This window comes from Ahaetulla prasina, chromosome 2 (genome assembly GCF_028640845.1).
Source record: "Ahaetulla prasina isolate Xishuangbanna chromosome 2, ASM2864084v1, whole genome shotgun sequence".
NCBI classification, from domain to species: Eukaryota; Metazoa; Chordata; class Lepidosauria; order Squamata; family Colubridae; genus Ahaetulla; species Ahaetulla prasina.
Window position 1 is genome coordinate 104,402,132 of NC_080540.1, and position 14,081 is coordinate 104,416,212.

At 38.6% G+C, this 14,081-nt stretch overlaps 1 protein-coding gene across 2 annotated transcripts in view; it reads right to left on the bottom strand.

Annotated features, from left to right (window-relative positions):
- The window catches only part of NSG2 (neuronal vesicle trafficking associated 2), a 64,921-nt gene that overhangs the window by 38,807 nt on the left and 12,033 nt on the right, over positions 1-14,081 (bottom strand). Inside the window, exon 2 of one of the 2 annotated variants that reach the window (XM_058169636.1) lies at positions 395-478. In XM_058169636.1, coding sequence (XP_058025619.1) covers positions 395-478 — 84 coding nt within the window. Of the gene's footprint in view, positions 1-358; positions 479-14,081 lie in introns of both variants that reach the window. The other variant, XM_058169634.1, reaches the window with a different exon arrangement.

Below are 14,081 nucleotides of genomic sequence, written 5' to 3' on the forward strand. Positions count from 1 at the left end.
AAGAGAAGAGCCGAGAGGAGAGCCGAGCCTGCCTGGAAGAGCGGAGAAGCAGCAGCCGCTCCTCCTCCTTCAGGCAGATGGCAAGATTCAGCACGCATGCGCAGCCCCCCCCTCCCCCGTCAATGGTGTCCCGCTTTGCCATCGCTGAAATCTGGTCACTAATCTAATCCAATATCTAAGGCAGATGCATTGCCATGCATTGGTAAACTGTATATTCCAACCCAAGAATTCTTAAGTGCATGTGTACTTTGATCTTGAGTTGTATGCCATTTTAAAATCAAAATAGGAGAGCTGCTGTCTGTTAATTATTTTATGAAAATTGAAAAGTGGACATTTACCAAACATCTGCATTTCTTACCTTTAACCTTTCTGTTACACCGTCAGTAAAACTGACTGTGAATTCAGCAATTTTGGGCACTCTAAGTTTTCCTTTGTTCTTCTGGTCTGGTTGATATTCTGTTCTTGTTTTCACAATCACCTAGACACAAAAATTGATATCTTCAGTTTTCCCCAGCCAAAAAGAAATATGTAGTTTCATTAAAGAAATATGTAGTTTCATTAAAGAAATATGTAGTTTCATTAAAGAATTTTCAATAAGTCATCTCTGTGAATAACTTTATGTATGCAGAAATCATTGTTGCAGGTAAAAAAATACATACACACGCACGCACGCACGCACGCACGCACACAGAAAGAAACAACAAAGGTTAAATAAATGAACTGATAACATTTTCCATGATGGTGAGAGACTAAACTAAGTCACTCTCCTTAAACATACTAGTGTCCTGCACTTCACATCTGGGGATAAGGAAAAATGGAAAAAAATCCATTTATTTCAGAAAAATATACAGATAACATCTTCCTCCTGCCACCTGTATTTTTAAAGCTATTATTTTAGTCTTCAGATGCTGCAGAGTGACACAAATGATATGGAATAATTTTTAGGACTATTAAAAACTAAACCATTCTGGCCCTGAATTTCAGCAGGGATGCTCTGAGAATCATAGGTTAAGGCCTGAGCCTTACCCCTGACTACTTTGGAAAGTATGGTATTCGGGGAGTCCATTTTGAAAAGACAACCATCCCACATGTTATAAGAGCCCTTATTTGATGGAGTACATCTTACTTAGCCACATCATGTCTTATTTGGCTTATGTAAAGCAACATCTATTTCTCATTATAAATGTTTTGTTCAGCCAATTTTCTTCCAGTGTTGCCAATTAATAATCCATAAATCAAGTGAATGGGAATATGAAGACTGCACTTCAAATGATAGTTTTGTATAGGATTTCTCCTTCTATTTCTTTCTCTACCTTCTTCAGGAACATCCAATGACATTGGAACAAGGCTTCAGCCATACTAGGTGCTGCTGAAATCTGACTACTCTAGTATAACAGTCAATTGGATAGAAATTGGTAGCTATAGAAACTAATTCAATGAATAAATATTTTCAGGAAAACATGCATTTCATTTGAGAAGCAATGTATATAAGCCGCGGTGGCGAAGTGGTTAGAGTGCAGCACTGCAGGCTACTTCTGCTGACTGCTGGCTGACTGCAATTTGGCAGTTCAAACCTCACCAGGTTCAAGGTTGACTCAGCCTTCCACCTTTCCAAGATGAATAAAATGAGGATCCAAATTGTTGGGGGCAATAGGCTGACCGCTTAGAGAGGGCTGTAAAGCACTGTAAAGCACTGTAAAGCACTGTAAAGCAGTATATAAGTCTAAGTGCTATTGCGTCTATGTGCGCTCCAACACTCTTTAACAAATTTAAAGCATAGGGTAAACTTTATGGTTAATGGCAGGTAAAGGTAGTATAGCAACTTTCTGGCATAATGTGGTACCACAGCATTCCTTCCATTTGAAATACAACATATGCTCAGAATTTGCACATTCAAAATTAACATAGAGTATAATATTTTCTCCCTCTAATCTAAAATGAATGTTGAAGTAGTTCTAAAGCATGCAACAGTTGTTAACATGCTGCACAATTACCTAAAAGGAGGATGGACAAAGCTATTTACTCCTATGTCTAAAATGACTCAACTATATCATCGAATCAAGTATTATTTTAGGATACCACTATGATTTGCTTTAAATCTTATACACATTCCATAACTATCATTCTCCCCTTTCTATGTTTAGAACATAGCATCTAACTTGGTTTCTGATAGTCCTACACATTTTTAAGAACCGTTGCTAAAGCTATTTAAAATATGTTGGATGTCACCTACCATGTTTATTAATCCTATAAACAGCAAAATTTATGGCTAATGTTAGATGAGCAATTTGCACTTCAATTCACTTATATAATATACATATAAACACTTTTCAGCACTTTATTATATTTTACATTGGCCTTAGATAGTTAGCTACTTTGGAAGCTATTTTTGGCTGAGAAAATGAGATATAAAAGAAATAACAGAATTATATGTGGATAATGAAACAAATGTTGGAACTTCATTCAGAATTTGGGTGCCAAGTCAGATGGTTTTGTTCCAGAGGCTACAAATATTGGAGGGCTGCCATTTTCACATCAATCCACATATCTGAATAATTTTAGACTATGTTTTCTGCATTGTTTTATTTTTAGCAGCTGGCAAAGACACTAATAATTGAGAATCCACACTTTATATCTTAATATGAGTGTATTCCTTCAAAATAAAATTGGAAATACTATTTTTGATATTTACTTTCAAGATTTATACATGAAAGAAGGCAGTTTTGCTTTGCCAATTGTTTTGCTTTGCCAAAAAGCAAATTGTTTTGCCTTGCCCAAAAAAAATATACTATAGTCATTGCCCTTAATAATATATATCTCTGCACATATAACTTTTCTGCTGGAAATTCTAAGCAGAACAGATTGCTAATAATTTCTTGTAAATTATTCTGCTGTTTACTACTCACCTCCAATCCATTTGCTCTCAAAAGTCATTGTTTTATTGGCAGCACAAACCTAGGCCATTTACTCAGAAAGAAAATCCATTGAGATCAATGTCATTTACTTCTAGATAAGTTTGAAAGGAGCAAGTTTAAATTCTTCCCTAAAACAATAACGGTTTGAACCCTAGGAAATCTTCGTGCACCCTGAATGTAAGGAGGGTGTGATGCCTACTACAAAGACGAAGGGAGAACCATGGACAAAATTACCTAATTTTGTAACAAGGACAAAATTTCAACTTTTTGAAAAATCTATTGTTTTTGATTTGTAGTATATTTACAAGGAGCTGGCCTCAATGTTTAATTTCAAAACAGATAGGCATGAAGCATTAGTTTTACAGTACATCTGCAGTATACCAGCAATGTAAATTCTGCTTCTTAAGCAGATGAAGTCTGAGCAGAAAATTGGAAACACTTCTTGAATATTTTCCTAAATATATGGAAGAAAAGATGACCAATGTAAAGAGGAGAAAGCAGTGTGCTTTGTTATAAGATGCTCTATTAGAAAGAAAGAAAGAAAGAAAGAAAGAAAGAAAGAAAGAAAGAAAGAAAGAAAGAAAGAAAGAAAGAAAGAAAGAATGAATTTGCTTCAAAATTCCTTGATATAGATTAATTGTCCATAGTTTCAGTTCATAAAATGGAAACAATGTCCTGTAAAGGGAGAAAGAAATGCCATGTGAATTGTGCCTAATTTATTTTCCTACCTTTTGGTATCTGGGAGCATGAGGTTTGAGTGCCCAATGCCCATCTTTACTAGCAATACATTGTTTCTGTGTGTAATACAAAATGTTGATTATTACCTCTAAATCCTTATGTGGCTTTAGGCTTGGTTAGAATCTGCCTACACAAAACATGCAAGCAGATAATGCCTGCTGAAGCTCCCAACTTACAGTATTTGGTGTGAGTACACATAGAAATAAATATTCTCAGGGGGCGGGGCATCCCTTTCTACAGAACCATTAGTAAGACTGACCCTTATGGCCTTCTGGAGATTTATGAAGAGTTGGTTATTGCAGAAGGTATTTGGAGACTGATTTATTTTTTTCTGAAAGAGGTGTGGCACCATCTGAGGAATACTACCCTCCGATTTATTGTTATTATCACTGTTGGTTTGTTGTGGTTTTTCTTATGTATTTCTGCTAATATTGAAATGGAAGGAAAGAAGGACCCTTCCAGTCGCTATATTCTATCAGATCCTGCAGAGCAGTGTCCCATTTTTATCTGGGAAGTGTTGGGGTGGAGAGACATAGTTGGGTTTTAAAGAGAGCTCAGGGTTTTCCACAAGAATCTGCTAAGTAGTTTGGCCAGGAACCCACTCACAGCTTGGAATAGGCATCTGGCTGGGGCCTTAGATCGTATTGCCATGATGTAGCCTTTCTCTCTGCACAAATGCATCTGTGTTTTCTGAGGATATCTGGGAAATAAAGCACAAAAACAGTTGAGGAGCTCTGGGAAGTGGAGTCAAACTTGTGCTTTGCTTTGCTTTGCTTCACATCAATGTGTTTGGTTGGTTTTTCCATTTTGCTTTTCTGCTCTGCTGTATTCTTTTTACATGTTGTTGTTTTTTACTGATTAGCTACCCAGAATTGTTTATTGGCTATGAATTAAAAATAATTAATTAATATGTATACATTTATCTGTTAGTTTCTTGCCCCCAGAGATACCAGAGGGAAGGGAAGCCAATGACAAAAGCAAGTTCGATTCTCTTTCTATGTGCATTATGCCATCATGAGCATGTACACAAAGGGAGGAGTTTGCATGACAACAGCACAATGGTGCTTTTATCACTTTGATGAAAGCAAAATGCTGCGGACACCTCTCCCTGCCTTATTTATAATACAAAAGAGGTTTTCAGACTAAGAATGAGACAGTTTTGGGAGATGCCACACACCAATAAATCAATGGCTTGCCCAATTTCCTTGTTTGAGGTTTCAGGGTGGTGTATTTTTCCCCCAGAAATCGTCTCAGAAATAAAGGTGTGTCTGCTTTAAATGCCAAGAGGTGAATTTCCAAGCTGTCTGGCTTGCTTCACTTTGCTAATCCACATCACACTAACAATAAGAACATCATCACTATGTATAAATAACCCTTTAATTTTAACAGCACAATTGAATAAAGGGACTGAGACTTCACCAATGCAGTAATGAATATTATATAATGCAGAAGTAACACCGGTGCAACAGGATAAAGCAGGGGTCTGCAAACTTGGCTCTTTTAAGACTTGTGGACTTCAACTCCCAGAGTTCCTTTGCTGGCTGAGGAAGGCTGGGAGTTGAAGTCCACAAGTCTTAAAAGAGCCAAGTTTGCAGACCCCTGGAATAAAGTAACAAGTATTTTTAAAATAAAAACTGTTGGACATCTCATTACAGGAGAGGTTTGGAAAGCTTGTAAAAGAAAGTACCATATTATGCTAGTAAAATGCCATTAATGCTAATTATTGGCTAGGCAACATGGAACTAAGAGCTTCTAATTAAGAGTTTGCCCTGAATTGGTCTTCCTGTTTATATTGAAAGCTCTTGGCGTAAATTAGATGTGATCCTCTTGAGTTGGTCCCCTGCTATTTTGTATCAACAAGTACTGTCTCACTAAACTGAAAAAAGCTCTACTTCCATTAAGTGCGTTGACACCTCTCTTTCCTTTCCTGTTTTCCACTTATATTCCTGGTTGGACCTTGATACTTATTTTCTCCACACTTTGTAAAAGCCTGGACCGTTAATTAAAGAAAATGTGATCATTAGCACTAAGCCCGGTAATGCTCTGTAAAAGCATTTGTGCTCTTTTTATAAACAAGTCAAGCCCTGCATTCATTCCCTTTCAACTCTCCACATCTGCAGTCCTTGGATGTTCCTTCCCCCTTCTCTAATCACAAAATGCGATGAAAGCATATCAGAACAACCTCTCTGCAATCTCTGATTCATTTTCAAATGTACTTCCTTTGTCTCGCTCTTTCAGTACCTTTCCTCTATTGAATGTGTATTGATGCACGGTTGACTTCCAGAAAACTGGTCAAGGATGTTAAAAACCTTCCAAAAAATATTTTTCTTTTCTGAAATAGTTTTTATTTTTTAAAACAACAAGACATAACAAACACTGACATAAAACATATACTCCTTCTTTATGTCAGCTTTGTGTCGGTAATCGTCTATTATTTACATTTTCCCCTCTAGTTTTCTTTAATTATACTTATCTTTTTGTCCCATTATCCCTTATTTCTATATATATATATATTCCATCATACCTGTCATTATAACAATACATTTTCTTTCATGCACTACCTTTTTTTTGTGATCTTTCCCCCTTTTTACTCATTTACTATTTCTAATTTCTATCCAATTATACAATTCATTCCATATTCCATAATATTTTGTATCTTTCTTTTCTTTTATCTCCTTTGTTAATTTATCCATCTCAGTACAGTCCAGAATTTTCCTTATCACTTCCTCCTCTGATGGTATATTCTTGTTTTTCCAGTTCTGTGCACATTGTGACTGTTGTTATGTGTAGGATTAGATACCTTATTTCTTTACTATATTTCCTATTGAGTATTCCCAGCAAAAAGGTCTCTGGTTTCCAGAAATATTTTATAGCAGACCTACTCATTTTACAGGCTACAGAACACATCCGGACTGTCCACTATCTGGCCTGCAGCGGCCTGATGTTGGCAGGGAGCAGGGTATCATCAATGGGCACGAAACAGTGTTGGTGAAGGGCATGGCAGTGGCCCTCCACAACATTTGCACTTTCTCATGTGGCCCATTAGGAAATCAATTGCCCATCCCTCTTTTATAGAACACACACAAACACACAAGTAAACCTCTAGTGTCTGGATATTAATTTTGCAGGAAGAAATAGTATATCTCATCTTTTGACTTACAAGGCTGGCATTTTAATGGCCTTCCTGGAAACAAGCAGAAAATGGGACAATTCTGATATCTGGAAGAATGCTTCTCTACAGAAGGTGGTAACAATCCTAAAGGCTCATTTCCATAGTCCCTGAAGATGCTATTCTCTGAAATAAAGGATGAGGAGGCAGCCCCACCCTAACAGAGGATGTTGAAAAGATGAATACTATGAAGAGTTGCTGGTCCCTCTGATCTCCAGACATTCAGCCACAAAGGGTTTTAAAGGTGACAGCCAATAATTTGAATGTCACCAAATAACAACTATTCAGCTCTCAATACTCAGACCACTGCATTCTAGATAAGCTACCGCATTTGTTTTGCCGATTTTACCTACAACAACCTGTGAGGAAGGTTGGGCTGGGAGACTGGCCCCATTACCCAATGAAATTCTGTGGATGTGGAAGGATGAGATTTTAAGTCTTCCCATTCCTAATCCAACATCATAACCACTCAGTTAAAAATTTCTTTCTCCAGATTCTATTGGATACAGCCCCTAAATTGATTGGGTAGACTCTATAGACCCTGACGAAAAGATTAGCTATTAAAATAACAAAAGGATCTCTCTCAAGACCCTAAAAATAGGTTTTGATACATAAAATGCTTATCATCCCAAAGTGCTATTCCTGCATTTGATAAAGCAGACGATTGTTGGTTTCACTGTCCTGTAATGGGATTCAAAGTGATGGGTGAGTATATGGATGGACAAATGGATGGACAGATGGGTGGATGGATATTCATAACACACTGGTTATTTTTTAAAAAAAATATTTCCTGGAATAAGCAAATGAAATGATACATTTAACTACCCAGAACTCTTAAAATAGAAATCTGAATGAAGGTGAAATTATTATTTAAAAGCTATGTGGGGAAAAAAATCTGATAAAAATAAGATTAAAGAACACTTATGGGAGCAGATGAGAACTAAAGCTAAGATCAATACAAGGAGCCTCCAATTACAGTCAAGCACCCAGCATGAATGTTTCATGTATAATGAAAGTGTTATGATGAACTAATGTAAGTGTGTGTCCCGACCCATAGTAGAAGACATGTATAACAAACTGGGTGCAACAAAACAGCTAAAAAAGATTGTGTTCTCTGGTTTTTCTCAGTTTTTAAATGGTTCACAATTCCCATAGGTCTGTCTGTCACCCTTTGTTCCTGCTACATACTGAAGAGGAGGAAATGCAAGCTCAGCTCCATCTGTAATACTATTTCACAGGACATGCTGATAGACATTTACATTATCTTTTATAACTTCTTTAAAATACTTTGCAAAATTATCTTGGTAGAATTATAGGATGATCAATGAATAGAGGGAGGAAGGGAGGGAGGGAGGGAGGGAGGACTCTTCAACCATTGGTTATTTTTCCTAGGTAGTACAAACATAAACAAGATATCCTTTTTTAAAAAAGGGTGGGGGTGTGATTACGTTAAAGTTATGCTCTTCAGCACAACATCCTCAAAAAGTGTTAAGTGTAAATATTATCAGGCAGCGAATTGAATGCTATCCAAAGCTATGGCCATTGGATTAATTTATTCAGTCAAATTGTTATGCTTAAAAATAAGGAATCCATTTCCTTATTCACCTATTTAATTTTAGCAGCTAAAATAATAATCACTCGATAAAGGAAAACCTTAGATAAAGTAACAATTTAGATGTGGATCAATAAGGAGCCCACAATCAATAAAATTTCTAGAAAATACTAGAAAAGATTACAGATTATTCTGAATAATGAAAAATCAGAATTTAGGAATCACAATTCTAACAAATCAGGATGGATTTTATGCATTCTCTGAATTGTAACAGACCCATTATCAGAAATAGTTATGATGCATGATAACTATTAAGAAGTTTATTGTCTGTTTCCCTTAATGTTTTTCTATACTTTCAGTGATTTTATTTTTATTTTTTTTATACACCATTTGATTCAGTTACTTTTTTTGCTAATTAGTAATTTTGCTGATTTTGCTAATTGCTATTGTAAAAAAAAAAACCATACCATGATATATTAATACTTAATTTTATTTTAGAAGGCAAATCATTATGCTCTTTGGTTACATAGGGGAATGGAAGCTCAGATAAATGCCTTTAGGAACTCAAATTAATAAACACCTTTTAACAAGAATTAATTGAGCCATTCCTATTTCTAGGTACCATCTGCTGCCATGCTATCATCAAAATACATTGAAATAATATATTTCCAGTATATTTCCAGACATATTGCAGGCTTCCAGATAACTATAGTTATACCTTGGTACTCGGTTGCTTTAAAACTCATTGAATTTGGAACTTGACACATTTTCATAGGAAAATTTTGTCCTGGAAAATGATTTGTTTGGTATTTGTTTGGTACTTGATGCACAAGCTAGTACTTGTCACTGTTGGCTGCCTTCTGATTCTTTTCGGCCAAAACAAAGTTAAGCCACATGGTTTGTTTGATACTCATTATTTTTAGTATTTGTCACACCTCCTGGAACCAATTAATGATAAGTGCCGAGATACCACCATAATTGTATCTCAGGCACCATAGTTATATCTCAGTTTCTCAGGCAATTCCACTTTGCAGATCTAGCTATTTATTTATTTATTATAAAATGTATATGCTGCCCATATCAGTGTCCAAAGTGACCGTATTCGTTCTAAGCCACTAAGGAGAATGTTATGGCCATGAAACACAAAAACATGCACCAATCTGATCTTGAAACTACATTAACTTTTCCAGTGTTGGAATTAATTTTTTTTTACTACTGGTTCTGTGGATGTGGCTTGGTGGGCGTGACTTGGTGGACGTGGCGGGGGAAGGATACTGCAAAATCTCCATTCCCTCTCCATTCCAGGGGAAGGATACTGCAAAAGCCCCATTCCCTCCCTACTCCTGGGGGAAGGATACTGCAAAATCTCCATTCCCACCCCACTCTGGGACAAACCAGAGGTGGTATTTGCTGGTTCTCCGAACTATTCAAAATTTCCGCTACCGGTTCTCCAGAACCTGTCAGAACCTGTTGAATGGCACCCCTGTCCTTTTTTCCCTATAAACAGAAGGGGGGAGATAGTCTTGGGGAGACAGATAAACAATATCCCCAAGACAGATATTGCTCAATCATAACTGGGGAGATATAGTCACAAGCAAAAACAATAGAAAATACACTTTATCTTCTAGGATAGGGGTCCCCACCCCCGGGCCTTAAGCCTTTTGGAACCAGAAGCAGTGGGTGAGTGAATGCTCATGTGCTCCATTTGCACGAGCTTGCCCACCACATGTGCAGAACCATCTTTGTGTCCCCCTCCACAACCGGTCCACAACGCCACAAAAACTTGGGGGACTCTATTTTAGGATCTTTGGGAGAAGTATTTCTAATGACTGGAGTGATGGATTTCTTTCCCCCACTCAGCCATTTTATTACTTCCCAATAAGTAATCTGGACTCTTCCATCCAAAGCTAGCATTGACAGGTTTTCTTACTCAGAAAAAGTCCTGCAGGAATTATCTCCTTGCTTCACAAACTTCCATTTAGGAGGATGAACAGGAAGAGGCTAAACTGGAAACTTTCCTTCCAGCTCAGAGTTTAATATAAGCTGAAGAAGGACTTAAAGTTGCAATGCTCACCTCTTTTCTAAATTTAATCTTCATATTCCAGCATGAACCCTGTGAACTTTGCTTGAAACTTTAATGGATGCCCAAATTAAAAAGGGAATTGGAGAGATTCAGTAAGAAATAACGCATATAATGTAGTGCAAGAATATATTATTTCCCGCGTTAACACCCCCCCCCCCATTTTTAGGATAAAGACTAGGACAATTCAGTATCTTGGCTTGTATTGTCTGAAGACTATTTTTCATTTTAGGACATTTAGTACCATTTATTTCTGCTTTATACTTGCACTTAAACTCTTTTTTTTTTCTGCCAAGGACCGAGTGAAATATTTAACATGATTGGGTGCTATGAATGCTCTTAAATTATTCATTTAAGGAAAGGACATGTAATTCCCACTTTGCACCAAAGGACTATATAATGTATTGCAGGTCAGGTGGCATAAGGAGAACAGAACATGAATTTTTAAATTTTTCTTCTCCAGATTATTAATAATGCCAAAAGAAATTAAGGTTCCTGGTTTGGAATTGGTCTACGTATCCCTAGAAAGGTTGTCCTCATAGCGAGAGCATTAATAATAATAATAATAATAATAATAATTTAATTTTTATACCGCCCTTCTCCCGAAGGACTCAGGGCGGTGAACAGGCAAATAAAATAATACAATATATTACAATAAAACACATTTTAAAAAACTTATTCAAAATAGCCTAAATTTAAAATACCATACAAAATATAAAAAATAAACCCCAATAAAATCCATATTTAAAAACCCTATTTAAGCCAGTCCTGCTCGAAAGAATAGATATGTCTTCAGCTCGCGGCGAAAGGTCCGGAGGTCAGGAAGTTGTCGAAGTCCTGGGGGAAGCTCGTTCCAGAGGGTAGGTGCGCCCACAGAGAAGGCTCTCCCCCTGGGGGTCGCCAGCCTACACTGTTTGGCTGACGGCACCCTGAGAAGACCCTCTCTATGGGAGCGTACCGGCCGGTGGGACGCATGTGGTAACAGAAGGCGGTCCCGAAGATATCCCGGTCCTATGCCATGGAGCGCTTTAAAGGTGGTAACCAACACCTTGAAGTGCACTCGGAAAACCACAGGTAGCCAGTGCAGCCTGCACAGGATCGGTGTTATCTATCACCCGTGCGGCCGCATTCTGAACCAACTGTAGTCTCCGGGTGCACCTCAAGGGGAGCCCCATGTAGAGAGCGTTACAGTAGTCCAGGCGAGAAGTGACGAGGGCGTGAGTGACCGTGCATAAGGCATCCCGGTCTAGAAAGGGGCGCAACTGGCGGACCAGGCGAACCTGGTAAAAAGCTCTCCTGGAGACGGTCGCCAAGTGTTCTTCAAAAGACAACCGTCCATCCAGGAGAACACCCAGATTGCGCACCCTCTCCATCGGGGCCAATGACTTGCCCCCAACAGTCAGCCACAGTTGCAGCTGACTGTACCGGGATGCCGGCATCCACAGCCACTCAGTCTTGGAGGGGTTGAGTTTGAGCCTGTTTCTCCCCATCCAGCATTCCCTTTGTTAGGGAGAAAAAGAGAGCAACAAATCATAGGAGGGTTCATATCAGGGGTGAAATGTAAAATTTGTTACTACCGGTTCTGTGGGCATGGCTTGAGGGGGGGGGGGTAATGTGACTGGATGGGTGTGGCCAACTTTTTTTTTAACTTTTAAAAGCATTTTTTTCTACAACCTCTTCCACTGAAGAGGTTGTAAAAAATGCTTTTAAAAGGTTCTGGAGATCAGGCAACTTAGCTGGGATGGTCAGAACTCTTTAAAAGCTTTTTTTTTTAACAACCTCTTCGGCTGAAGAGGTTGTAGAAAAAATGTTTTTAAAGGGTTCTGACGATCCCAGCTGAGCCGTGCGATCATCAGAAGCTTTTTTTTTTTTACTTTTAAAAGCATTTTTTCCAGCGGAAGAAAAAATGCTTTTAAAAGTAAAAAAAACAACCCTCTGATGATCGCGCCGCTCAGCTGGGCCGGGGGGGGGCAAGGATTTTTGCTACTGGTTCTCCGAACCACCCACCACCATTGCTACCGGATCAGGCGATCCAGTCTGAACTGGGAGCATTTCACCCCTGGTTCATATATTTGTTTTTCCAAAGACAGATTCCTGACTCATCTAAATCTATTTCAAACTCATATCTAGTTCAATGATTGCCCACTTAGCTTTGTTTTATCACACATACCGTCTAGGACAGACGTCCCCAACCTGTGGGCCGTGACCCACTAGTGGGCCATGAGGGGATTGCAACTAGGCCATGGAAACAGCTGGTGACCGTGTGTACATGCTCGTGCATCCTCACTTGCAAAAGCAGTGCATGAGTGTGTGCACACTCCATTTGCATGAGTGGCAGGCACACATGCAAATGGAGCTGCATATGCACGCTTGCCAGCCACACACACGGAACCATTCCCTCTCCCTCCCTCGCCGGTCCGCAAAGCAAGAAATGTTGGGGAATTCTGGTCTAGGATAAGGATAGTAATGATGATAAGCCTGGGCTTTAGATTTTAATGTGTCCACCTGAATTTCACAATCAAATTACCCCAGAAGAGTTCTGCATAAGGAGCTTCTTTACATTCTCTAAAGCTATGGTCCAATGAACGTGTCCCCAAATCAGTGGTGAAATTCAATTTTTTTTTACTACCAGTTCTGTGGGCGTGGCTTGGTGGGTGTGGTGTGGTTTGGTGGCATGGTGTGGCTTGGTGGGCATGTCTTTTGGTGGGCATGGCAGGGAAAGGATACTGCAAAATCTCCATTTCCACCCCACACCAGGGGAAGGATACTGCATAATCCTCATTCCCTCCCCACTCCTGGGGGAAGGGTATTGCAAAATCTCCATTCCCACCCCACTCTGGGACAAGCCAGAGGTGGTATTTGCTGGTTCTCTGAACTATTCAAAATTTCCACTACCGGTTCTCCGAACTACTCAAAATTTCTGCTACCGGTTCTCCAGAACCTGTCACAACCTGCTGGATTTCACCCCTCACCCCTTGCTCTCTCCAGATATTTTGGCTCATAAACTCTCAACATGCTGATTATCCATGCTGGTGACAATGATGAATGGAGATGTAATTTGAAATTACAGAGCAGGACTGGAAAAGCTAAATAATTCTGTTTTCTTCTTCCTCAGACGGATCCACCCAAGATTCATCTCAAAAGGCTTATCATTTTGACTAGCTTATTCCACTTCACAATTTATTAGGAATGTGATCTTTCTTATAGCTTCTTTAAGTTTTATTGCAAAGTTGCCTCTCAAATCTATTTCTTTATCTCCAAAGTATAGAATGGCTCATGGTGGAAACTGCATGATGGAAATGATAGCTCCTCAAACTCTTAACAACTTTCAATGACCTTAATCTTTAAATATTTGCGAATCTCCAGGAGAATCAAGCATTTTTAGAGAAACTTTCCTGTTGGGTTGTGTCCAAAGAGTCATTTTGGAGGACTATTGTTCAGTGTCTAGGTCTTTGGCCTGTCATGCCCATTGTAGTTCCATTTTGGTGGTCGCCCATTTATGTAAGTAAGTAATACGGTTTGATCCTGAATAATTTTTCTTTTAGATCAGCCAAAGTTGATAAGATTCAGCCGTATGTTTGAATTTAATATGAATCAGTTAAAATTCAATCCAAACAGGAAGGAGAT